The sequence below is a fragment of the Mustela lutreola genome, chromosome 16 (genome assembly GCF_030435805.1).
Source record: "Mustela lutreola isolate mMusLut2 chromosome 16, mMusLut2.pri, whole genome shotgun sequence".
Classification (NCBI taxonomy): domain Eukaryota; kingdom Metazoa; phylum Chordata; class Mammalia; order Carnivora; family Mustelidae; genus Mustela; species Mustela lutreola.
The window spans coordinates 40,398,695-40,423,986 of NC_081305.1; the positions used below are offsets into that span (position 1 = coordinate 40,398,695).

At 50.6% G+C, this 25,292-nt stretch overlaps 2 protein-coding genes across 4 annotated transcripts in view; one reads left to right on the forward strand and one right to left on the reverse strand.

Annotated features, from left to right (window-relative positions):
• Window positions 1-2,328, forward strand: part of TDRD12 (tudor domain containing 12) — a 70,882-nt gene extending 68,554 nt beyond the window's left edge. The window contains exons 29-32 of the mRNA XM_059150991.1: window positions 34-147; window positions 232-385; window positions 469-535; window positions 954-2,328. Of these exons, the coding sequence (XP_059006974.1) occupies window positions 34-147; window positions 232-385; window positions 469-535; window positions 954-1,045 (427 nt within the window). The 3' untranslated portion in view covers window positions 1,046-2,328. The remainder of the gene's footprint in view (window positions 1-33; window positions 148-231; window positions 386-468; window positions 536-953) is intronic.
• SLC7A9 (solute carrier family 7 member 9) lies at window positions 61-22,477 on the reverse strand. 3 transcript variants are annotated; one of them, XM_059151001.1, is made up of 14 exons: window positions 22,310-22,477; window positions 21,556-21,677; window positions 19,513-19,660; window positions 18,984-19,226; window positions 18,658-18,783; window positions 18,305-18,404; window positions 17,546-17,590; window positions 16,998-17,121; window positions 15,582-15,685; window positions 9,738-9,834; window positions 8,627-8,776; window positions 5,544-5,718; window positions 3,481-3,594; window positions 61-79 (listed from the first exon to the last, which is right to left on the reverse strand). In XM_059151001.1, exons 2-13 carry the CDS (start codon window positions 21,649-21,651, stop codon window positions 3,530-3,532), a joined length of 1,473 nt encoding a protein of 490 aa, XP_059006984.1. In that variant the 5' UTR covers window positions 21,652-21,677; window positions 22,310-22,477; the 3' UTR covers window positions 61-79; window positions 3,481-3,529. The 3 variants fall into 3 exon arrangements, with proteins under 3 accessions (XP_059006984.1, XP_059006985.1, XP_059006983.1); XM_059151002.1 differs by lacking the exon at window positions 61-79 and adding an exon at window positions 1,897-2,328; XM_059151000.1 differs by lacking the exon at window positions 61-79 and adding an exon at window positions 1,897-2,715 and having other exon boundaries at window positions 22,310-22,476.
• Between the last annotated feature and the right edge of the window lie 2,815 nt (window positions 22,478-25,292).

The following is a 25,292-nucleotide window of genomic DNA, read 5'->3' on the forward strand; positions in this document are numbered from 1 at the left end:
TGTGCCCATGTAAGCCATTGTCTTCTCTCCTAGCTTCCACCCACAGATAAAGTGGTTCCAGAAAGATGATGTGGTCATCCTGAAGATAAGAATAAGGAATGTAAAAGATTACAAATGTAAATATTTCCAGGATAGAGTTGTTTTCAGGTAGGTTCGTGTATGTCTTCTAGAGTGAAATCGGAAATCACTTTGAACATGGTAAAAGACTGGCCTTTCTCCCTGTGCACCTAGTGGCTGGGCAGGAGAGAAGTTTTACTTGGCTGACATGGAGCTGCAGGCCAACGTAGTAAAAGATGCCTGCAGATGCACGATCGTGAATGAGGAGCCTGTGATCACTCTTGCAAAAGAAACCAGGGGACCTTGGTGTGGCTTACTCAAACAGAAAGTGAGTGGAAATGAACCGTGACTAGTCTCAATGGCCTGAGCATGACTTACTCTGTATTAAATGTCACCTGTTCTTTTGAACAGAATCCTAATGTGGCTTTTGATTTCGATCACTGGGAAGAATGTGAAGAGGACAGCCAGCTCCCACAGGGTAAGATGGGGTGCGCCCACCTCCTGGGGAGTTACAGGTGCTGAAGGCCATGTTTGAGGACTGCGGCCCTCGTGGCAACGGGTCTTTACCATGAAGCCCTTAGGAACTGGTTTTCTCCTTGTGGTCAATCTTGGTGCTAAATGTTCTGGTTCAAAGAGGCATCAACTTTTAATTATAAGCAACCTTCTTATAACACCTTTACAAATTTTCTTCCCAGGAGGTAATTAATTTCTAAGTAGGCATTTTACCTGCTCATTTCTTGCCTAAAATAACAAAAATAGAAAGTCACAAAATAGAGCTCTAGAAGCCATGGGACTTTTTCTGCATTGGCCAAAATAATGGCAGGGTTCAGGGGTGGGGGATACGTGCTAATCAGTCTGTAGTGAACAGATATTTCAATAATATCAAACTCTTACAGTTGTGAATTCTAAAAACCTGCCATGCACAGTGGCAGAGGTGGCTGAGAGCAGCGGGCAGCCGTCGGAGGATGACGGAAGTGAGAGCGAATGAGCACGAGTCAGATCCAGAAGGTGGCCTGAACCGCACGCGGACAGATGGACACGCCGTGTGGCTGGGAGCTCAGGAAACAGCAGTTACAGCCAGACCTGCCTTTGACTCCAGGATAAATTCTGACCAGGTGTCAGCCTGTGGCACTGGGATTGGTACTGGTGAGAGACGGGCTGCGGGGACTCTGGCGGGTGGGCGCTGGCCGGACCCGGGCCCACCGTCCACCTGCACCCGCAGGCCCGCACAGCCTCTCACGTGGAGCCTGTTCCAGCACGCTGATCCTGAGTAACGGAGCATGGCGTGCCATTTGGGGGATGAACTGTCCTTCCCAAAGCTAGTCTGTTCACTTCTTCACAGAGACCCGGTTGGTACCTTGCCCAAACCCTCGTGTTGTGCATATAAATTGAGGTTTCCGGCCTACAGTCTCATGCTCTCCACCCTAAGCTGGTTGGGCTCCACAGAATGATCTATGGACCTGTACTTGATGTCGTCTGAGGAGCCTGGTCGCGACCCACGGGTCGACCAGGAGTGAAGGTAAAGCTACAGCTTCTGGAGACCCGCCTGGCCCAGCCAGTCCTGGGCACACAGGAAGAAGTTTTCTCTTTGGTGGAAATGGAAGAGGATGCGTGGGGTGCCTGGAGGCGACTCTCAGAACAGCTGGGTGTGGGGAGCCCTTGCCCCGCTCACAGCGCTGTCCGGTCACCAGCCCCTAACTCGGGGGCGCCCTGAGCTGGACTTGCCGTGTTAACTGGCAGAGTTGCAGAAGGGAATGAAATGTCAACCCTGCGTCTGTCTTCAGTAGGAGTCAGCAGCTTTGCCTAGAGGCGGGAAAGAACAGTGACCCAGTGAGACCATTGTGGCTGCCCCCAAGACTTTTTTATTATACATCAGAAAACACAGATGTCCCAGTAGATAAGCCACCACTTGAACAAAAGGTATACTGTCACCAGGATGTACCGTGAGCAGGTTGGGATCACACTCTGACTCTCAGTTTCCTCATCTGTAAAATAAGACTTTCTGCTTGCTGGGTGGCCTTGCCCTGCTCTAGGGGCTGCCCCTGGGTGCTGCTGGGTAGCAGCACTTCGAGGGAGGCCAGCCCTGGGCTCCAGGCGGCTGCCGCCAGGACTCCCAGGGGCTGCTTGGCGGGTGTCAGATTGGCACATGGAGTACCGGGGTGATTGTCCTTTCTCTCGGCTAAGTCGAGCAGGCTCTTCAGAGGTTGGAAGTCCCCCCATCTGGCAAAGGTTTGACTCCGCGGAGCTCTTGTCCTCAGCAGGTGTCGCTTTCTGTAGGTAGAGATTTTGCTCCCTCTGGGGGAGGCCTCTGGACAGGTGGCCAGGCCTGAGTGGCCCAGGCTTGCCTCGTGATTGCTGGCCACCTGCCAGGGACACTCGCTTATGTTCACTCTTTTGTAAAACAGCAAATAATAAGGGCAAGCAGTAGAGCTGCCTAAATCGGGGCAGGGGTTCTGTTTCTTGGAACAGCCAGAGGGGAATCGTGTGGGGAGCTGGGCAAGATGTTTAAATCTTGATTTCTTTGTTTCAGACATTTAAATTTACCCTCTGAAGTTCTGAATAACATTTTGTAGGACATAGTGACTTGTGAAATGTAAACAATTACCAATTTTTTTTTGTTCCATTCATACATATGGACTTCATGTTTGGGGAAAATTCCTGAAATGCAAAGTAGAAGTACCGTTGTCCCTGTGCTTCTAGCATTGCTCACAGAGGCAGTCATGCGATAAAGGTCTTCTGTAGTCTATCAATAAAATTTCAGTGTTTTCACAGAAATGCCATTTCACTTTTTTTTAGACTGTATCTTCCCTGCGTGCCGAACGTAAAACAGAATTGTATTCATTACCTCCCTTTCTGGTTTGACCGGAGCGCCAGTGAAGGCGGGAGAGGGAGTGCAGGGGGCCTGTGAGGCCAACCACTGACTGTGGCTCCTGGCGCGGGCACCAGGCTGTGGATGATTCGGGATGGTCAGCTGTGCAGTGGGGGTCTTGGCATGCAGCCTGGGGCAGACCTGCCTCGTACATCCCAGGTAAAATGCGGGGGGCTCAGTATTTCGGGGGGGAGCAGTAGGCCATAAAACACTGGTACTTCAGTACGTTAAAAACCCACTTCAATTAAAGCAAAAGTATTACCTATTTTATATAAAATATTTATATACCTTATTGGTCACTGGGTTTAAAGAATGCCCTTTATTTGAGGAGGTGCGATGGGCCTGCCCCTGGTAAGGAGTCCCAGCGCGGGCGGCAGTCCACCCAGCCCGGCTGCCACATCTCTGTCCGCCAGCTGTAGCAGACACCTGTCACTTCTCTCTAGAACCCCCACCCAGGGAACTGAGGATGTCTACAAATAACATCTGAATACATTTTTTTCTTAAGGAAAAAAAAAAAAAAACATCAGGAAGAAACAGCAACAAACATGGCTTACAAAAATAAATTCACGGCGTCTTGGCCTTGGCTGCAGGAGGCCGAGCTTGTTACTCTGGAGCCTCCTCTGGGGGCACAACTTCCATCAGCATCTGGAGCTGCATGGTGACCGGCTCTGCGGGAAAAGCCGACCGGAAAGTGCGGTTAGAGAGCTGGAATGAAGAGCTGGCATTGCCGGGCGTCTCGGGGAGCAGTGGTATTGCTCCTGCCCTGTGGGGCCGTGTCCTCTGTCAGAGCCCCGCTCAGGGGACACGGGCTGAAGGCAGAGCCACGCTGGGTGCTGCAGGGGCTCTCCAGAGCGAAGTTCTTTCCCAGGAAAGCATGAGGAGCCTGCTAACTGTTTTCACTGCCACCAAGCAATGTATTCAGGGGAAGACACGCACGACTCACTTCTGTGTCCGTATGTCGCCACCACTGACCGAAAGTTGAATAGTCGGAAAGCACTGAGCCTGCATCTTGCTTAAAAGACTGTTCTCGCCTCCTTAATTCCAAGCTTCTAGCCAGTTCTCGTAGGGAGCGGCTTGGCTCAGTTTTCTAACGCTGAGAAATTGAGACCTACTTTGTTACCCTGAGGTTTTAGGTCATTCTGGCCAGATTGTCAATATGATCAGATCTAAGCTCATGGTCCGAGGCAGGGGGAAGTGGCTGTTCTCCCGGCACTGACTGTACTTTCCACAGTAGCGTGTTCGCTCTCCTCTCCGCCTAGGCCTTCCTTCAGAGAGTGAGGCGGCTGGGCGGTGGGGAGAACTTTCAGGAAAGGAGAAAGTTCCTGGTGGAAATAAGAAAGCGCTATCTTGGCGGTGGTTTCACTTGGCTAACCAGCATGAGACAGGCACTCTCTTGCTTATTGTAATGCTGTTGTTGGGTTTCACAGGTGAGGAGTGCAGGCCACACTGGGATCTGCACGGGCCAGGCCAGAGAAAGGCCTTTCCCGCCCCTACTGGCTCAGTCTAAACAAAGTCTCAGGGTCAAGCTCACCACCTTCCAGTTAGGTGTTGCTCTTTTGTACCTGAGTTGTGTGTGTGCGTGTGTGTGTATGAACCCCAGAGGAGTGCTGAAGGGACGCATGTACTTCCCTGCTCTCCATTCAGACAAGCTGAAGGAGAAGGGGCAGATGTTGAATTACATTTACTCCATGAACGCTGGGTGGCTGCTGTGTAGATCCGGAGGGAAAGTGTGCAGCCCAGTTCCTGCCTCGTAGAAACAGTACGGGGAGAAGGAGCCTGAGAAACGGGTCTTCAGGCTTTGGATCATTGATGGCCTTGGTCCCCAACGGCTATGGGGTGCTGGTGCCGCACCGTGGTTTGAATCTGTAGTGCGGGGTACAGCACCGTGAACATCCCTGCGCTGTGCTGAGACCCCTTGACTGAAAGTGAAATGTAGTTGAACTTCTAACCCATAATGGCCTGCTGTGGCGAGCAGCCAGGATTGCTGAGTGGTGAGCAAGAGCTAGGACTTTGGCACGGGAAGGCTCGGGCCCTCAGCCCAACCCTGTTCTGGGTGGGGTGTGTCTGGGATGCTGCTGGGCCTCTGAGGAGTCTGCGTATCGGGCAGGAGAGGCTGGTGCTCTAGGTTGGATGCACACCACACACTTGAAAATCATTAGGATGGTCAATTTCATGTGTATCATACAGTGATAAAAAGGAAAAGCAGGGGCGCGTGGGTGGTTCAGTGGGTTAAAGCCTCTGCCTTCAGCTCAAGTTATGATCCCAGGGTCCTGGAATCGAGCCCTGCATCGGGCTCTCTGCTCAGCGGGGAGCTTGCTTCCCTTCCTCTCTCTCTGCCTGCCTCTGCCTACTTGTGATCTCTGTCTGTCAAATAGATAAATAAAATCTTTAAAAAAAAAAAAAAGGGAAAGGCAGATGGTGATTTCCCTTCCTACTTGTTTACAGTAATTGATGGGAACAAAGGCAGAGACCCCAGCTGGACCCCAGAGGTGCCCCACGGAGAAGGTGAGATCTGCCAGCCACATGAGCTCCCATGATAGGGGGCAACAGGTGCGGGTGCGGGTTGTGGTGCCCGTCTGCGCTGTGCTAAGAGAACAGTCCTTCTGCCAGTACTTACTTGAGATTCTCTGAGCCCAACCAAACTTATAGTGGACAAAGAGGAAGTAGAATATCAGGCCGCTCAGTATAAATAATACACAGTAGAGATACTCCAGTGCGGGCTCACTGATGATTGGGGCCACGACCAGAAATGCGGATACGATGGTCACCAGGATGGGGATGACAATGGGCACCTGCAAAGAACACGGTGTCATGACCTGGCCACGTGCGTTCACAGTGGCCCTAAAAGTGTTCATCCCAGACAAAACTCTGCTACGGGCCGCATGTCAGGAACTCCATGTGCCAGTCCTCCCAATTCCAAGAGGTTTTTTTTTTTTTTTTTTAGAAGAGTAGGGCACACTTTCCAATTCATTTTTTTTTTTAAAGATTTTATTTATTTGACAGAGATCACAAGTAGGCAGAGAGGCAGGCAGAGAGAGAGAGGAAAGCAGGCTCCCTGCTTACCAGAGAGCCTGATGCGGGGCTCGATCCCAGGACCCTGGGATCATGACCTGAGCTGAAGGCAGAGGCTTTAACCTACTGAGCCACAAGGTGCCCCCAATTCCAAGAGTTTTAAAGTAATTTTGCCAGTTTGTTTCATCACCAGTCTACTTTTTTTTTCTTTGCCCGGGATATAAAGGAAATGTCCGACATCATGTCTCTGCCTACCTGTGATCTCTGTCAAATAAGTAAATAAATAATCTTTTAAAAAATCAATAGTTTTAGTAATTAATAAATTACAAAATAAAGTTAATAATTATTAAATCAAGACAATTATTTTCCCATATAAATAGTAGCTAGAAATTGGAGTATTAAGAGATTTATAGAATTACAAAGTCTAGAAAATTTACGGTGTTAAAAACTAATAAGCAAAACCAAAAAAACTCTAATATGCATTCTACCAAGAAAATGTTAACCAGGAAGCTATTAGTCTTTATATAGTAGGTCTTCTATGAGATGGTCTCTTGTATATGTGTGTGTGTGTGTGTGTGTGTGTGTGTGTATACTTACTTTGGATATATCTTTTGGGATCTATAAATGCAATTTTTGTTCTGAGAGTTGCCATTATAAATAGTAAATATCACACCTTACTCTCTTCTTTTTTACATCCTGTCTGTAATAAGCCATACTAGAATTAGCTAGGGATTCTTCTCTTTCCTCCTTGCATCTGATTTTAGCCTAGGGCAGTTTCCTTGGCCTACTTGCCTTAACTGGCATGCTTTCATACACTTTCTCTTCTATTGCTGTCATATGATCCTGTCAGTGCTTGATGTCTGCACCTGTGTGATATCCCCTTTATCTCCCATCACTTAGTCTTGTTCTGTAGTGGTGTGTTCACCATGCACAACACTGACTTTGGTTTCCAAAGCTTGATCTCTAGGTGATTCCTCCTGAAGGTCCCTGTAACCATCCATGCCTTGAGGTGTTTCATACTGATAACTTTGTTTTTAAGATTTATCTGTTTAAGAGCGGGGAGAGAGGGAGAGCACATGAGGCGAGGCGTGGGGAGAGGGAGAGAGAGAATTGCCAGCAGACTCCCCACTGAGCACAGAGCCTGACAAAGGGTTCCATCTCACAACCCCGAGACCATGACACGAGCTGAAACCAAGAGTTGGCCGCTCAACTGACTGAGTCCCCCAGGCACCCCTTGGTCACTTTATTTTTTGAGGCCAATTTGGCTTATATTTTCTGTCTCTGAATACCACACATACATGCTCCCCTGTCTCAGGGTATGAAGTGTGGCTGATGAGAATCCCAATCCCTATGTTCATTTCTTTCCTTTACGAGAGAATTGGGGTTGGCAGAGGGCTCAAAAGGAGGAGAGGATAGCCAGAGCCTGGTCTTTTACAGCTCTATAATTTAATCAGATATACTTCCTTGTCGCCCCTCTAGTCCAGATTCTTCAGGGATGCCATATGCCTTCTGGCATGTGGTTCTGGCCCCTCCTTTCACGGTCCCCTCCCACTCTCTCACCTGCCTCGGAAATATTTCTTCGATTACAGTTCTGAAGAATTCTTCTGCCTTGAGAGGCCTGGAGGGGCTTAGCTGGTTGAGTGGTCAACTCTTGATTTCAGCTCAGGTAATGATCTTGGGGTCCTGGGACTGAGCCCCATATTGGGCTCCTCACTCACTGGGGAGTTTGCTTGAGGGTTCTCTCCCTCTCCCCGCTCCCCTGCTCATTCTCATTCTCTCTCCCCCTACCTCCTCAAATAAATAAATCTTAAAAAAAAAAAAATTCTGTTGCTTTTGTTTTCTTCTTCAGAACCTCCACTTATACATGTGTTAGAACCTTCTTTCCCTATCTTCGTTTTTTTCTCTCAAATCCGTTTTGCTTGAGAGGTTTTGTGCAGATGAAAACTCTGTTCTACTAGCGTGATTTTGGCTGCCTGATGCCCTGTTTGAAGAGGAACTGCGAAACTCCATTTCCCAGCTGACTCCGGGGACTTGGTGACAGTCAAGCTACAGTGCCAGAAAGGCCACTAGGCACATTTCTGAAATGAAATCCTAAAGCTAAAGGCATTATCCTGTTCTTGTCCTATTTACTTAAGCCCTCAGCCTTCCTACCTTGTTCTTTTATCTTCATTTGTTGTAGAAATTCAGTAGTACAGTTGTTAACAAAACACAAGCAAAACAAAATGAATTCTTACATTGGCAATAGACCCCTTCCAGCTGTGCAGGGAGGTGGCAGGGAACCCCAGTTTGCAGATACAGATTATTAGTGGTTGCCTGCACAGGAATGGGTCTGGGGCCAGAATTCAGGAGCAAGCTCCCCTTGCTGTGATGTTCAAGTGAAGAGTAGAGTCAGGTTGGAAATAGAAAGCATGCCCCTAGATTTTCAGGTAGTTACTTTTAATCCATTTCAAGAAATCAAAGCCACTTGGGGTGCCTGGGTGGTTCAGTGGGTTAAAGCCTCTGCCTTCAGCTCAAGTCATGATCCCAGGGCTCTGGGATCAAGCCCCACATTGGGTTCTCTGCTCAGAGGGGAGCCTGCTTCCCCCCCTCTCTCTGCCTGCCTCTCTGCCTACTTGTGATCTCTGTCAAATAAATTAAAATCTTTAAAAAAAATAAAAGCCACTTGTGATATTTGGGGCACAAACCTACCTTGATAGGCCTTTCCAGGTCTTTCTTTGTAAACCTCATCACCACCAATCCCAGAATTGTCAGGCCATAAAACAGCCACGCGGCAAAACTGAAGTAATTGACCAGTGAGTTTATGTCACCAGGGATGATATAAATCGTTGCTATGATACCCTATGGAAGTAAGAGTGAATTTTTAGGTCACTAATACATAAAAACAGGATTCCTGTCCCCTCATAGGAGACTGAAGCAGCAGTGTTTCCTGTGGATGAACATGTCAGCATGAAAGAAACCTCTGCATCCTGGTACAGTTGGGGTTAAATCAGGCTTTGGCTATGGTGCATGTTCTCCCTGAAGACTGATGGAAGGATTTGGAAAATCTGTGACCCTTGAAAGCTGCCATTTCAAGCAGGGGAGAAAACAGAATACGCATGTATATCGCGCCCACTTTCTGACGGTGTTTCTGCCAGAGAGTCGTCATCAGGGGAAGGGGCCTGGGCTTTGCTGCCACACCCAGCTGGGCTCAGCCTGGTCTGGACCTGCCTTAGCTGTGTCTCAGGAGGCTTCTCCTCGTCTTGGAAGGGAGTAGGCTGATGGAGGGTAGAGCGTCTCCTTTGGGGGTGGAAGGAGCCTGGCCCCATGGCTGGGTGGGCTTGGCTGGTCCATAGGTGCCAGGCACAGTGGCACACAACCAAGGACTGTCCCCCACTGAGAAACTCCAACTGGAGGATGTCAGAGAGCCTTTACTGCACAAGGATGCCATGATGTCTCAATTATGGGCTCGTAAGGAGAAGCACCTACCAGCAGCCGCCTCATAAATGCCTTATTCTCTTCCCGTGTAAGCTGCTGGTGTCTGTACAGCTTGTTACCAGGGATGCAGACATATAGATAGATGGACATGCATGAGTGTAGAAGTTAGAAGGTTGGAAGAGTCAAACAGTGATTTCCATGGACAAATTCAGGAAAAGAAGCAGACGTGTTGGGCAACGTTTGACTTGTTATAGGCTTTTTGACCCGTTTCATGTCAAGGAGTGGGGAGCCTGGGCCACGTGAAAACCATGGGGCTTCGTGATACCGGGTTCCTTTGGGGCCCCTCTGCCTTTAAGGGGGTGTCTGCTCCAGGATTCATACTTACATAAAAGATGATGGCAGGGGCTGGAGTCAGGCGCTTGACGCTGATGTAGGAGAGCACTTTGAGCATATGGCCTTCCCGGCCCGCCACGTATACAAGTCTGAAAAAGCAGTAATGGAGCCCCGGTGGATGGACGCGCAGGCTGTTGTCCCATCACTGGGCATCACTACCAAAACCGCGGAGAGATGGACTGAATTGGAACCTGGCGTCTTCAGTGGGAGGTGAGTGAATTCTGGGGATGTGAGTGAGGTGGTTAAACGCCCCAGAGAGCAGTGCATCCCGGTGCCGTGGGTCACCTACAATAGGCGAGAGCAGGGGCTGGCTTGGGGTTTGCGGGGCGGGGGGACTTTCAGGAGGAGACACCTACTCTGTGTCTTCGAAGTTACGCTTTCACATAAGGGAACAACCAGAGCAGGGCCAGCAGACCCCCCTGCTTGGAGCCGCTGACAGAGGCAAACACAGAGGCACCTGGCACCTTCCTAAATCCACGCTGCACAGAATTTCCACATTAAAAAAAAAAAAACCCATAAGATGAATTAGGGGTAAGTCAGCAGATGCAAACAAATGGCTTAGTCCCCCCACCCCAACTCCCAAGAACTCCTGATGATTCAGTAATCTGAAAGACTATGTTTAAAATGTTAAAGAAAGGAAAAAGAGGGGGAAACAATTTTTTTAATTACCATAATTTAAGAATGTAATCAACTGTTAAACTAGGTTCAAAATGAAAAAATACATAGAAACTAGATCCAAGAGGGGCACCTGGGTAGCTCAATCAGTTGGGTGTCTGGCTCATAATTTCAGTTCAGGTCATGATCTCAGGGTCATGAGATCAAGTCCCACGTCAGGCTCCGTGCTCAGCATGGAGTGTGCTTGGGTTTCTCTCTCCCTCTCCCTCTGCCTCTCTTCCCACTCGCACTCGGTCTCTAAATAAATAAATAAAATCATTTTAAAAAAAACCCAAAACCCAACTAGATCTGAGTTTTGAAGGGTAAAGAAATGGAAAATGTAGGCAGGAAATTGAGAGAAGAAAGAGGAAGAAGCCTGAATATGTTGAATGGGGTAAGGCAAAATTGAAGAGTAGAGAGCTTTCAGGAACTAGAAAAACAGCTTTCACATTAAACCCAGCTTGAGATAAAAACATACTCAGATACAAACATTAGGATGAAGGAAAAAAAATTTTAATTTCCAATTTAAAAGTTTAACTACAAAATCTGGACAAACAGAGCCATAGCAGACATGGCATGAGACTATTTTCAAAGCGACGAGGAACACGGGTTTTCAGATTCCAGTGCTCCATAGCTCAACTGTCATTCACATTTGGAGGTGAACATTAACTGCAACATCTTCTGTTCTCTGATCCTCACTGGACACTATTACTTCTACTCTGACAGAAAGAAAGAAGTTAAACACCGAAGGAGTTGATTGAAGAAGCAATGTTAAGGGAACAGCAGTAAAACATGCTGGTATGGATGTAAGTACATACATTTTTAATTCTTGTCACGATGAACTTATTCTTGGAGGGGTGGGTTTATTGACCAGGGGTAGCTGATCTTTTGGACCATGCAAAAGGGGGAGCCCTTGCAGGAGAGGGAGGAGAATGGAGATGCTGATAGACTCTGTTAGGGATTCGAGTTAAATTTGAAGGGTAATTGCTAAAAGCCACATCAGCAGAAAAGAGAAAGGACTTTGATGGATAATAAATCAGGATAAGATTTTTCAAAAGCCAGGGCACCTGGGTGGCTCAGTGGGTTAAGCCTCTGCCTTTGGCTCAGGTCATGATCCCAGGGTCCTAGGATCGAGCCCTGAATTGGGCTCTCTGCTCAGCCAGACACCTACTTCCCCCTCCCCCTCTGCCTGCCTCTCTGCCTACTTGTGATCTCTCTCTCTCTGTGTCAAATAAATAAATAAAATCTTTGGGGAAGGAAAAGAAAAGATTTTTCAAAAGCCAAGAAAACATACTATGTTGGAAATAAATCCCACTGTAAAGGCAATCACATCAGCTATGATCAGTTGCTGCTCACCTGGGCTGGAGACAACCTGGGGATTGCTGAAAGAGACCTAAGCCAAAGCCCCATGATGCCGAGGGTGGGAGACATAAGGGTGCGATGGGTTACCTGAAGCAGCAGCCTGGAGCCTGCGGAGTCCTCAAGAGCAATATGGGACAAAACAGAATTTAAGGCAAAATGAGTTCCCACTAAAAACAGAAGCCATCTACCGAGAACAAGAGCCCTTGAAACACAGAAGGCCAAACTTGACAAATCCACTGAGAGCAGAAGGTTTGAACAGTCAAGGCACAAGCTTGATAACTGATGTAAAAATCAAGAATGTGAACATAATACACCTTATTTTCAAGACCCATTTATAAAAACCGCAGTAAAGCCACAAGAGAGAAGGTGTGACGCTTCTAAAGAGGTGAGATCATAAAGATCCCACACTCTGACTACAATATGATAAAACCAGAAGTCAGGAAGACAAAAGCCAAAAGGGCTCGTCTATTTAAAACTACATATTTGAGGGGCACTTGTGTGGCTCAGATACTTAAGCCTTTAGGCTTAGGTCACAATCTCTGGGTCCTGGGACGGAGCCCCATGTCGGACTCCCAGCTTAGTGGGGAGTCTGCTTTTCCCTCTCCCTCTGCCTCTCTCCCTGCTTGTGTTCTCTCAAATGAATAAAATCTTTAAAAAAAAATAAAAAATTTGAACTTTGAAAACGACATAAACAAGGCAACTAGTTCCCAGAACAAGCCAGTGAAACTAGGAGGAAAGGAATCACCAGATGGTGGTGCTGGGACCTCATGCTTTAAACCCCTCCGCGCTTGCAAATCAAATATATGGCAAGTCCATGGGCTCAGAAAGCAAGCAGGACTTTTGGAACTGGACACAGTCATTCTGAATGTGGCTAGAGGGCTGAGCAGGCAAAGAGGAGTGGAGCAGTGGTTCTTCCACCTCTTCAACCTGAAGGACTTTGGGAAGCATCCCTACACATGGTGACAGCAAAAGCACGGGGCCCATCGGGAAGCAGAGTGAAGTCTGCACGCTGGGCATAATGGTTGCATTCAAACCAGGAGGAGAAAGGACAGACTATCAATAAAATCTGGACAACAGATAGAGGGTTGAGGGGGAAAAGTGAGATTTATGCCTCATACCAAAATGTATTCCAGACGGATCAAAGAGCTAAAGTAAAATGCCAGAAGAAAACACAGGTGAGTATTCTTGAAAGGAGGAATGTTTGTCTGTGTGACAAAATGCGGCAGGAAGCAAAAATCTTGGATGTGACCCCACAAAAATTCTATCTAACATAAAGTCATAATTCTGGCCAACCCCAAGCTGCACAGGTACAGAACTATACAGAATTAATTCCGAATGGATCATAAACTAAGTGTGAGAGCTACACCTATTTAAAAAAAACTTCTAGGGTAAAACAGGAAATCTTTGTGACCTTGGGTTGCACAAAGCCTCATAGGTATGACAACAAAAGCATTACCTATGAGGAAAAAATAAACTGAGCTTTGTCAAAGTTAAAAACATGCATGTTTCAAAAACGCCAGTAAGAGAGGAGAAGATAAGTCACGGAGTGAGAGAAAATACGTGCAAGTCAGATACCTGACAAAGGACTTGTACCCATAATACATGAAGAATTCTTACAACTCAGTAAGATGACAAACAGCTCAATTTATAAAGTGAACAAAAGATTTGAATAGCTATTTCATCAGAAGATGGATGAACGGCTAATCAGCATAAGAAAGGACGCTCAGTGTCACTAGTCACTAGGGAAATGCAGTTAAAGCCACAACGACACGACTAATAGCCACTAGAAAGATGTGGAGAAACTAGAATGCTCATGGATGGCTTACGGAAATTAAAAGGGAACAACCACTTAGAAAACAGTAGAGCAGTCTCTGCTCATATAGCAGTGACTATATGAGCCAGCAACCAAGCCCCACTTCCAGGAAGCTACCTAAGAGAAACACATATGCGCACACAAACACGTGTGTCAACGCTCACAGCAGCGTTGTTCATCATAGCCCGGAAGGAAGCAATGCGAGCCTCCACCAACTGGTCAAAGAAGAAACAGAACATGGTATATCCATGTAAGGGAAGACAATTCAGCAGTTACAAGGAATGAGTAGGCACGTGCTATGACACAGACGAACCTCACAAATAATAAGCTACGTGAAAAAGGCCAGATGCATATGACATAGAGCATCATTCCATTTAAATCCAATGTCCAGAAAAAGCAAAGTTACAGACACAGGAGGAAGTCAGTGGTAGTCTAGGGCTGGAGCGGGGGTGAACTGCAGTTGGGTGGCAGTGAACTTTCTGGGATGATGGAAATGTTCTAGAATCGGACTGTGAGGACATTTGCACAGTTTTAAAAGTTTACTTAAATCATCGAACTATATAATTGCAAAGTGAGTTTTATGGTATTTAAACCTCAGTAGAGCTACTGAAATTGTGTTTTACCAGAAACTGAAATTTAAATACCATCTATAATAGTGCAAAAGATATGAAAAAAATTTTTTTTTATTGGAGAGTTAGTGCAAGAGAGAGCATGAGCCAGGGGGAGGGAGAGAGAAGCAGACTCCCCGCTGAGCAGGGAGCTGACTCAGGCCTTGATCCCAGGACATCAAGACAAGACCTGAGCCGAAGGCAGACGCTCAACCAACTAAGCCAACCAGGTGCCCCCAAAATATGAGATTTTGGGATGCATCTGACAAAATGTATGCAAGAGCCATATACTGAAACTACTCAAAATATTTTTGAAAAAAATTAAGATCTAAATAAAGGGAAAGGGTCCTTGCCCTAAGATTAGAATATTCAATACAACTGAAATGGCAGCCCTGTCCGGACTGACTCGCAGGTTCAACACAGCCCTGATCAGCATCTCCGAAGGCCTCGCTGTAGTAACTGACGAGCAGATTCTAAAATTCATCTAGAAAGGCAAAGGACCCAGAATAGCCAAACACTTCTGAGGAAGGGGAGATGTTAGAAAAGCAATCTGTGCTTTGACACAGCTACAGAAGAATGAGTTTGTGGTCTATGGCATGCCAGTGTGAAATCCTCAACAATTCCACTCTCAGAAATCGATCCATTCAGAACCCCGGACAACTGTGCAAAGACATGTTCTAGAATGTTCCCTGTGGCAGTGTTGATGAGAACAAGCCCCACTCAGCCCACGAGCTGAGGTTTTATGTGAAATTGTGCTACATCATCAAATGGAATCCAACACAGCCGCTAACGGTCCCTAGGGCAGGATGGTCCGACAGCTGTGGGGCTGGTGAGCTACACCTGTTTGTGTAACATCTGAGAGGACCAAAACCACAGCTGTGTGCTGTCGTGCTACAGGGACAGCTGGGTGTGACAGACTTCCATGGCCTGAAAACATAAAATGTTACTCTCTGATCTCGATAATGTATTCACAGGAGAAGATGTTCAAGAACTATCCATATGGGACAAACAGGACAAGGTGAAAAGTACCACCGGTGTGCCTGTCACCTTGTGTCCCCAAGCTCGACCTTGTGCTAAAATTGGGGGCGCTGCTCCCTCCTGAGGAGTGTAGAGGCTCGCTTCCGTGGGGCCACCAAGCCCGGCACCAGTGTGCAAGCTCGGCCACGCTTTTTGCTCCCTTTCCAGGACTCTGGGTTTTCTTTCTTTCCTTTTTTTTTTTTTTTTTTTTTTTAAGTTTTTAGTCAAATTCAAGTTAGACTTTAGGTTTTCTTTATGCCATGACATGTTAGCCTGGCAGTACCCTATGGACTTTCGCCCTAAGTCCTGTCTTCCTCAAATGTGGGACGGGCTCTGCTGCCCTCTGCCCGCCCCTCCCAGGGTGAGTGTGGGGGTCCCCTACCTGCCCGCCGTGAAGCAGGTCCCATTGGCAGCACCTATGGTGGAAAAGCCCACGAAGAGTGGCACCACCCAAGAGGCCGGATAGAGAACACGGTCGCCAAATGTCTGCAGAGAGAAGCAGAGAAGTCCTGAGGGTTTTGCAACGCCTGTAGGAGCCGTGGGTCCCAGGGAAGCTGCTGGCCCTGCCTGGGGGCTGGGCCCCCACTCCTGGGGGACACGGCCTCTGACTCCCCTCCTGGAAAGGAGGAAGTAGACAACCCCGCAGGGGAAAACAACTTAGCCTTTCTCCCCATGGTGCAGGAGAGCTGACCATACTGACTCCATCCTTGGCCCTCCATCTCGTTCATGTTTGCTGGATGACCTCTCTTAGGGCCTTGGGGATTAATATCCATACCTACCTCAGAAATGCCTGCCAAGGTCGAGATGCAGGGAGGCTTGTTTCGGTCCCCCCAGGATTCTGTTAGAACATAGTCTTTCCCCTTCCTGGTGCACAGGTGGCGCCACAAGATCTAACTGAAGGGTGGCTGTCCGCAGAGTGCCTGCTAGCCCTTTGCTGTCACCACAGTGTCCTTCTGCGTACCACCTCACTCCATGACATCTTGGGACTAAGATCCAGACTTTGGGGAGGATAACTGCACTGAGCCTAGATCAACCTGTGCCTGATCCCCCCTCCAGAGGTTACCCTGAACAGAACCACATATGAACTATAGGAGTCCGTGCTTCATTTTTGTCTCCAAGTGCCTTCTCAGTTTGAGGGATGCTTTACTGTCCCTCCCTGACCTTCTAACACAGAGTAACAGAATCTCCTCTCCACCCCTCCCTGTCCTAATTTTTCATCATTTCAATATCCTTCCAACACCCAGCCTCTTGCTTCCTTGACCTCCTTACTCAGACGGACGCTGTTCTCCCTGCACCTTCACCGCCTGCCCTCGTGGTCAGTGATCTCGTCGTGACCAAGACATCTCTCCCTGCTCCCCATCCCTGTCACCTGTCTGCAGTTCACGTCCTGTCCCACCCCAGCGCCACAAGGCCCCCAGCACGTGGACCTCCTGCCTTTCCTGCTCTCATCCCCACCCCCTTGTCACTGAGACCCTCCTTGCCCAGCTTAATTTCCCCAGTTACTACTATTCCCCCTTTGACCCCTCCCCTGCCCTCTGCGTCTGTCCAAACCCCACCCCTCGTGCAATCCCGCCCTGCTCCACCTGCATTCCGCGCCAGCACCAGGCCACACACCAAACCGGAAGGCCACCTACTGGTGGCCTTTCTCCTCAGATGGGTCTTTACCACGGCCCCAAACTGCTCACTCTGCCCGAGTCCTAGAAAATTACTTCCCTCATCCCCTGAAGGCACCTCAGCTTGGGCATTTGTGAATTCCCACAGACCCCAGCAGCCTCCTGCCCAGACTCCGGGGACTCACCACGGCCACCGCCTGTGACTGCAGGAGCTCGGTAGGCGTCATCACAGTGAAGTAGGAAACATTCATGAGAATGTAGCAGCCCGTCACCAGTGGGATCCCGATGATGATGGCCAAGGGCAGGTTTCTGGGAGGGGCAGGGACTCAGGGTCAGACTGGAGCACCCCATGAGAGCCTCGCAAGTCTGTTGGTTCTGTCCTGTCCTTTCTGCCCGCTCACCCGGCCAGCCCTCCACCTCTCCCTGTGGTGGGCTGGGGGTCCCAGCTGTCACAGCAGGGGCTGTGGGATGTGACACTGTCTGACGAGAAAGAACCCTCCAGCTCTCAGACTCCAGGGCGGCGAGGCTGAAAGGTTCATAAAGCAAAAATCAAGCTGAGATAAAGTTGGGGTCCATCCAACCTCCCAGTGACTTTTCCACGGCCCAAAGCAAAAGCAAACTCTAATGAGCGTGCGGAAACCATTCACAGCCTGGAGGAGGGTCTGCTTTTTGCATGGGGAAGAGAAACATGCTTGCCAGCCCCACTGTCTCCCATGTAACTCGGCTTTCTTACCTGAAAGGGTTTCTAAGTTCTTCTGTGATGTAATTGAGTTGATTCCTAGGCAAAGAAAAGTAACATGAGTCAGTGACCTAACTTGGACCTTCTTTGCTTAGATCGTGAAACACACCATAAAGGCTGGCCTCATTTCAGACTCTCCACCACAGAGAAAATTCTCCAGCAGGAATTCCGGGTAATTGCTTTCAGAGAAAGCCCTGGTGATGATGGGGCTCCCAAGGGTCTGTGGGTCTGTCAGTGAGAAGTCCTTGCCCTCTGTGGGAACTGTGGGAATTTGCCAGAATTATCAGGAGTCATGAGTCCCCAGGCTGCTTTGAAAAACTGGAATGTTCGCTATCTGAAAGGAGAATGAAAGCTGTTTCTCATGAGGGGAAGACCAATGTCACAGAGGGTCACTTCTTCCTTGTATTTCCAAAGCTGAAATGCAAAGGCTGCATAACACTCTTGCCGTGTCGAGTGCCTGGGCAGCCCTGACGGCCTCCCGTTCCACGGAGCCCGTCTGTGTCTGACCACACTTCTGACCCAGGCTCACCACCTCCTGCCCTCGGGCCACTCTGTGGGGCTGGGGAAGGGGCGGGGTTTTGGTGTCTGTGGGGTCCAAGGAGGACAGAAGTGGGGTGCGGGTGCTAAACAAAAGACGAGGTGAACGTTAGGGTCCCCCCACATCCCAGAGGGAAGGATCCTTGCTCTCCTTGGTTTCAGTCGAGTAGCCTGGGGCACCCGACCAGATGTGTGTGACATCTCAGAGGGCCTTACCATCCATCATATGCCCAGAGTCCATTATAAAATGCCAGACTGATGGCTCCCACAGATAGTTGTGCGCCTTCAAAAGAATTCTCAAAATTCCTTGTATTTCCTGTAATGAAGCCAAATAGTGAATCATGGGTGTCAGAGGACTAGATGGGGGCCCTGTCTCATCTCCCTGCAACAGAAGGGCACGCCCCATGACTTCAAGTTATCACACAAACTCTGGAAAGCAGGGAAAGCACAGCTGCTTTCTGCTGAACTCCTGCGGGGCTTCCAGCGAGATAGGCCTGGGAGCACGGCCTTGGGAGGACAAGGCTGTGCCAGCGGCACCCGCCCCCACTCCCACCTCCGGCCGCGGTCACCTTGGGCCAGGAGGACCAGGCCGCTGATGATGATGACGGCCACAATCACCAGCTTGGCTGCCGTGAACACGTTCTGGACGTAGCTCCCCAGCCGCACGCTCAGTGAGTTCACTGTGGTGATGAGCACTGGAACAAGCCAGAGCGGGGGCACGTGGTGCACCCCTGGGCCCAGCATGCCCTCCTTCCCCAGGAGCCCGAGCCTGCCCTCTCCACCGCCTCATGCCTCAAGCATGCCTGCGCTGCGGAAGTGGCCGGGTCCCTCTCCCCACGTCACCCCCTCAGGTCTTCCATGCCCACCGCCCGGAGTGTCACATGCAGGGACTCACAGATGGCAGCGGCAGCCAGGCACTTCACGACGACCTCGGGGGGCTTGCAGCCTGAGTAGAAGGGCGCACAGACATACTCAGAGAAGCTGAGGCAGATGATGGCAAAGGATGTGGGCTTGATGACGAACAGGCTGGTCCAGGAAAAGAGGTAGGCGGGGATGGGCCCGAAGGCCTCCATCAGGTAAGGGTACTCGCCCCCGGACTTGGTGATCATTGTTCCAAGCTCTGCAAAGCACAGGGCCCCTGGAATACAGAGGAAGGGACCCACACGGCCCCCGGTAAAGCGCTGCACTGGTCCAAGGGAGCCCCCTCCCCTCTGGGGCCATGCCCACAGGGCCACCATGGCTCTCTCACCAGACTGCCCTAAGTTCTGGCCGGGGCTCATGTCCGCGCAGCCCGATCTACACTAGTGGCCACTGGTGTTGAAAGGGACCCTAGCAACGACCAGGCCAGGGCACAGAGGGTGCCCACACCACCTGTCCCTAATTACCACCGGGAGAGCTCGCCAGGAAGGGGCGTTCCTCATTACCCAGTGTTGCAAGGACCCCACAGGCTGCCCAGATGATGAGACAGGGCCCCACGGCGTTCGTGTTGCTGAGCACAGACTTGGGGGAGATGAAGATCCCAGAACCGATGATGGTGCCCACGATGATGCAGATGCCGCTGAGCAGGCCCACCTGCGGTGTAGGGGAGGGGAAAGGCGTTCACCAGCCCAGCCCTCTCCCCAGTCCCCTCCCTGGGTGCGACCAGTGTGGCAGGCACCTCTGGCCAGTGCTGCTGTAGTACTTAACACCCAGCTTGGCTCACCTCCAGTCCATTCAGCCTCCCACAGCCTCGTGAGCTGGGTATGCCCTCGTCACCCGCATTTGACAGAGGAAAACACGGAGGTACAGAAAGTTCACTCACATGCAGGCACACCCAGCTCAAGTTCCAGGCCCCCGACCTCTACCCTGACTATACTCAACAAAGCGACCCAGAGGTTTTTTAAAGGCTGGTTTAGCAAACAATGATGTCAAGGCTCTGGTCTGGGCCAGCGGCCTCCCGGGGAGCAGAGGTGGGGACCAGGGGAGAAACCAAGGCCTCCGGGGACCGGAACACTCCAGGGCCATGAACTTTCTCTGATGGCATTTTGCAGGGTCTGAGCTTCCTACCAACAGGCCCCAGCTCAGACCCAGACCATACAGCTCCGTTCTTAGCACACTTGGGAACAGACAAAACTAATTCACAGGAAAGGAAACTGAGGGCCAGGGGGGGCTGACTGGGAAGCAGCAAGCGGGAATTTTCTCAGGCGAGCTGTTTGTCAAAATTCATCAAACTGAACACTGAAGATCTGGACATGAATTATACATGAGTTAAGGAAAAAAAAAAAAAAAACTTTTTTAAAAGGGAGATGTGTAACTCAGGCCCCTACTTCCTATGTCAGCCCTCAGCAGCCACCAGGCCCGAATCTGGAGTCTAAGTGAACATACGTGCTCACCTGTCTGGACAGAGGCTGCGTTCAGGGTTAGAGCCCAGTGAACAAGGAAGACCTCAGCTGTGGCTTGCTGACAAGGGTTCACACGCAACTGGGGAAGGCCCCGGGAACAGGGTCAGGTCCCATTCTGGCTTCAGGGCTGGGGTGCACCAGTGGGACAGTCTTGGCTTTTCTCCTCTAATAGCCCATTTGGCTGGCCAGCCTGGGAGCCCTCTAAGAATCCTCCCTCCCACTGAGATCCACAGTCTCCCAGAAGCTGCCCGGGTTTAGAGATGAGTTGAGGACACACCTTGGGGTCAGCTCTTTGCTTTTCGGGGGCAGCCACACTCATTAGCCAACTCCTAGGGAGCCCAGACCCCAGGCCAACCCACAGTCAAGCCACGCCATCCCCCAAGTCCCTCCTCCATGCCCTCTGCAGCCAGGCATGGGAGCTCTTGGAGGCTCGGCCCAGAGCTCAGCACATTCGTGGGGCCCTCAAAGCCATCCTGATCCTGCTTGGACTCTCCCTTCTCATCCTGTGAGCTTGAGTCTGTCTCTCCACGCCCGTCCGCCTACACGGAGCTCCATTCCGTCTACATTTCCTGGCCTCCAAAGCTCCCCTACAGCCCCAGTGCTAGCCCTGAGGGACGCGGGCCACCTCTGGGGTATGGGCACCTCCAAGTCCAGCCGCTACTACACTCCCTCTCAGAGCGATCACCCACGTCACATCCGTGTCACACTCACCGCCCCTGCCAGACTCCCTGAAGAGGAACGAGTCTGCCGTCACTGAAGGAATACAAGGCACATAGAGGGGCAGACACTTGGTGAAGTCACTACAGAGACGACTCCAACATCAGGAGGTCCTCTCTGGCCATCCCTGACCAGGCCATGGGTCTGAGCCAACACCAGCCCTTCCAGGCACTCACCCGGCGCGCAGAAACACACATGGGTTAACCTCGGGGCAGAATGCTGAATTCACTGGCAGGGAGGAGAGAGGGGAGTCCCAGGAATTGTTTGCTTTGAGATGCGCTTTACAGATCAGAGATTTGCCGGGTCTTCACGGGGTCTGCTGCTTACCGCATTGACCTAGGAAGGGCCAGTGCTGAGGGATGGCCTTACCTCCTTCTGGAGACTTGTGGTCTTGTGTTCCTTACTCTGGATACTCTGGATGGACCTCTCATCCTCTCTCCTGTTTCTCAGGCTTGTCTCCTCCATGTCCCCCTCCCGCCAGTTCTAGGAGGCTGCAAGGAGAGCAGGGGCCTTGACTCAGCACCCCCTACAGGAGGATGAGCGCAGATGCGGGCTCAACCAGGCCTCTCCTGGCTGACCTTCCTGGCCCGTGGGGCCCTACTCCAAAAGCAGCGTCTTAGCTGCTGTTTCCGCAATGTGCCCTTGTCAACCCCATAGAGATGATCTGTTCAGTCCTGGGGCTAAGAACCTGCTTGATCCCCGCAGATTCTGCCACTCAGGGAAGGAGACCCCTGTGCATTTTCCCTGCCCGCCAGCCCCTCAGGGGACCCACTGTCAGCTGCTGCTCACCAGCAGCGACACGCCCCGAAGTCATTCTACCTCCAACTCCCCCCCACCCCCTGACCCAAAATTAAAAAGAAGTATTTTTAAACATCCTGGAATATCCTTAGTAGAATCAAGTCCAAGGAAGGAATGCTTTCCCCATGACCACCTGCCCAGATGAAGGTGCCCGACACGGGACAGACCCACAGCAGGGATGCTTCTGCAGCTGGGAGATGCCGGGGAGACTCGGCTCCAGGCTAAGCTGGTTGCTGTTCATTCCCCGGACCCTTTCTCTAAAGAAGGTCCTTCTCGGGCGCTGGCCAGGAGGGTGCGGAGCCTTCCCATCGCCCTTCGGCCTTACCTGCCTCTTGCTCTTACGGAGTCCAGGGAGCTGCCCAGCGCAGCGGCTGCCTGCGTCTGCACGGCTGCACGGCTGCACCCAGGAATGGCCATGTCTTGTGCCCAGCAGTGGAGGAAGCCAGAAGGTACAGAGGTCAACAAAGGTAATTATTAAACACTTTTTTTTCTTTTCTTTTCTTCTTCTTCTTTTTTTTTTAGCAATGAAGCTTGGATCCTGTGCACACAAAGGGGAGGACCAGGCAAGCTCATTTCTATGTACCAATGTTTGTGTGTTGTTCATCATTGTTTTTCCCTTAACCAGAGACCCCCAAATCGGCTACATCTTGGGAGGGGAACTCCTTCTAAAAACTGGCATCAGAGGGGATAAACTTTGGAACCAGCTCCTTTATTGCCTTAATAGGCCAGATTTACAGCCCCAGTCATGCTGTATAAGGAGCAACTGCTGTTGGGGGAACTGGCTAGAAGTCAGGGAGGTGTCTTTGTTCCTCCTGGCTCTGGTCAATCCCGCAGGAGGATGGGCAAGTCTCTCCTGCTCCCCTTGAGCAGTGACTGGGTTCCAGCACCATTGCACAGGCAGAAGGGTTTGGCAACTCACGGCCCCTGGTCTGAGGCCTCGTGCAGCTCCCGGTTCCGGGGACAGTCATTTGGTGGTGCTGCTGTTCCCAGAGCCTACTCTACGCTCACCTGACTGTGGAGCAGAAAACAGGTCGCACACTCTCCCTTACCTGATGGGGAAACTGAGGCCCCCGTGATAAAAGGCCACAGAGCTCCAGCTCCCCAACCCAGAGCTTCAGAAGTGCCTGGAGGGTCTGGGGACAGACCCACCCTCCACAGGACGGCTGACTCAGGTGGCAACTCTAATCCCTGTCTCAGATAAGTTCTTTTTCCGGCAGGAGAAGCCCCCCACCCCCACCCCCAGCCAGGAGCATTGTACTGTTATCAAAATCAGCCTCCGGTTGTTTCACATTGAGATCAATCTGACAGCATCTCAGAGATCCCAAAGAGATCAAAGGTCGCAGGAAAGAGTCAGCCAAGCCACAGGTGGTGGCACTGAGGGCACTTCATGGCAGGTGGATTTCTCAGGCTTGTCGCTTAAAGCCTTCTGGAGGACGTGAGGACCCTGTCTCAGAGTCATTGCTCCCCTGCCCACCATGCCCAGTGCTCTGGGCACAGCACTCCCCTGTGGGCTCATTCCCCCCTCTGCCAGCAGGAGGCTAGAGCCTCCCACCCTCCCACGGGCCGGGCGCTGGCAGTCCCAGACAGGTTGGTTTGTGTCATTGCTAGTCTTTGCTAATACAGCAGGGCTCAAACTGTAGTTGCCAGCGCCTCTGTATCTGCAAAACACTGCAGAATCCTCCCTGGGTCAAAGTAGCCTCCCAAGGGCCGCCGGTCTAAGAGAAATCACGTGAGGCGTGGAGTTGGGATGTGGGTGGGAGGGCGTCACCGGGAGCCAACCCTGTGACTGCAGGTGACTCAGCCTGTCCCCAGGCACCCAGATCCAAATCTGTAAGTATCTGTAAGTCAGCCTAGCACCTGCGAACCCACCTCCTGCAACAATAGGGTTCATAGAAAGTTAGCCTTATGCTTCCATGGATTCCCTGGTCTCCTGGGGCCTGTGCCAAGTGCTGAGCTTGGAACATTTAGGCCTGGGCTCCTTTGTTAAGGGTCAGAAATACACTTCTGTGAATTTGGGGTCCCTGGTGAGCACTTCCTTTCATGAAGCTCTAGCTTCTTTTTTTGTTTTTCCCTGGCAGATTAAGTGTTCAGCCACTTCGCATAATTTCACCCTGGGGGTGGGGGTGTGGGTGTGGGGATATTCTAGCTTTCACAGCCCCACCCCTCACCCCCATTGTGGGTAGAACTTTGGCTCCTTAGGCCTCTAGCTGGTCCACCATGGGCTGAAGTTTTGCCCCACAGAAGCCTGTTCCCTCTCAGAGCGCACTTCCTGGCAAGATGAAGATTTTTTTCATACCACTCCCTTAGTTCCTAAGTTTCAGCTAAAGCTCTTGACCCTCATTTTCAAACTTTGCTTTTTCCCATTGCAAAGGTGCTTGCAACTTTGCATGAACACCATCTGCACCTCAGGTTCTCTATCTAGTACACATTTGGGTCCCTTCTCCTGTGATGGTTTCTACAGAGGTGCTGGGCCAGATCGAGTGAATCTGTTTCTCCCCAGCCTCTTGCTAACCTGTCCTCTGGTTCACCTGCCTCCTCAGGAGAAGGGTCAAACCCTCACAGAGATGCTAGACCTGCCTTTGCCATTCAAACATGTTCCAGACGTGCCTTCGAGTTACCGAACTTCCTTCGGTTTCTAAATTCACGTGCTCTTATATTCCTTCCCGCTGCAGCCGGTAACGGTTCAGAGCCTTTGGGGGGACCACAGAGACCATATAGCCCGGTGCTCACCTATTACCTGGATTTGGGGCAGAAGAACTGGTAAAGAGTCAGCCGAATGGGCAGAGTTTTTCAATGTCAAGGATTTACAGTTCCACCATAAAACAATTAACACAAGAATTGGCTCACTCCTTTAAACACTAACTCCCCGTTTGCCCCTTCGCCCCAGATCCTACTTTCTGTCTCTGAATTTGACTGAGGACATCATGTCAGTGGAGACACGCAAGATTCGTCCTCATGTGCTGGAGACACATTACACAGTTAAGCACACATGTGCTCCCAGAATGCAGCAAATCCAGTCCTAGATGTTTTCCCAGAAAGAGCGCACACACGTGCAATGTGTGGCAAAAGCAGGGCCCCGGGGCTCAGGCTCTCCGCAGAGAGGAGTGCACGTGGGGTCCGGGAGCGGCTTGTCCTTTAGATGTGGGACACCTGAGGTGTCTTTGCTGCTGATGGAATCCTGTGTAGAAGAGGTTGCCCAGCGTGACCCAGACCTTACATCTCAGAAAATCTAGGCGTGTGTGAGTATCCTCTGGGAGGGAGGTAACACCCCCCCCCCCCAGCCCAGCTGCTTGAGGCAAGTGGATCCA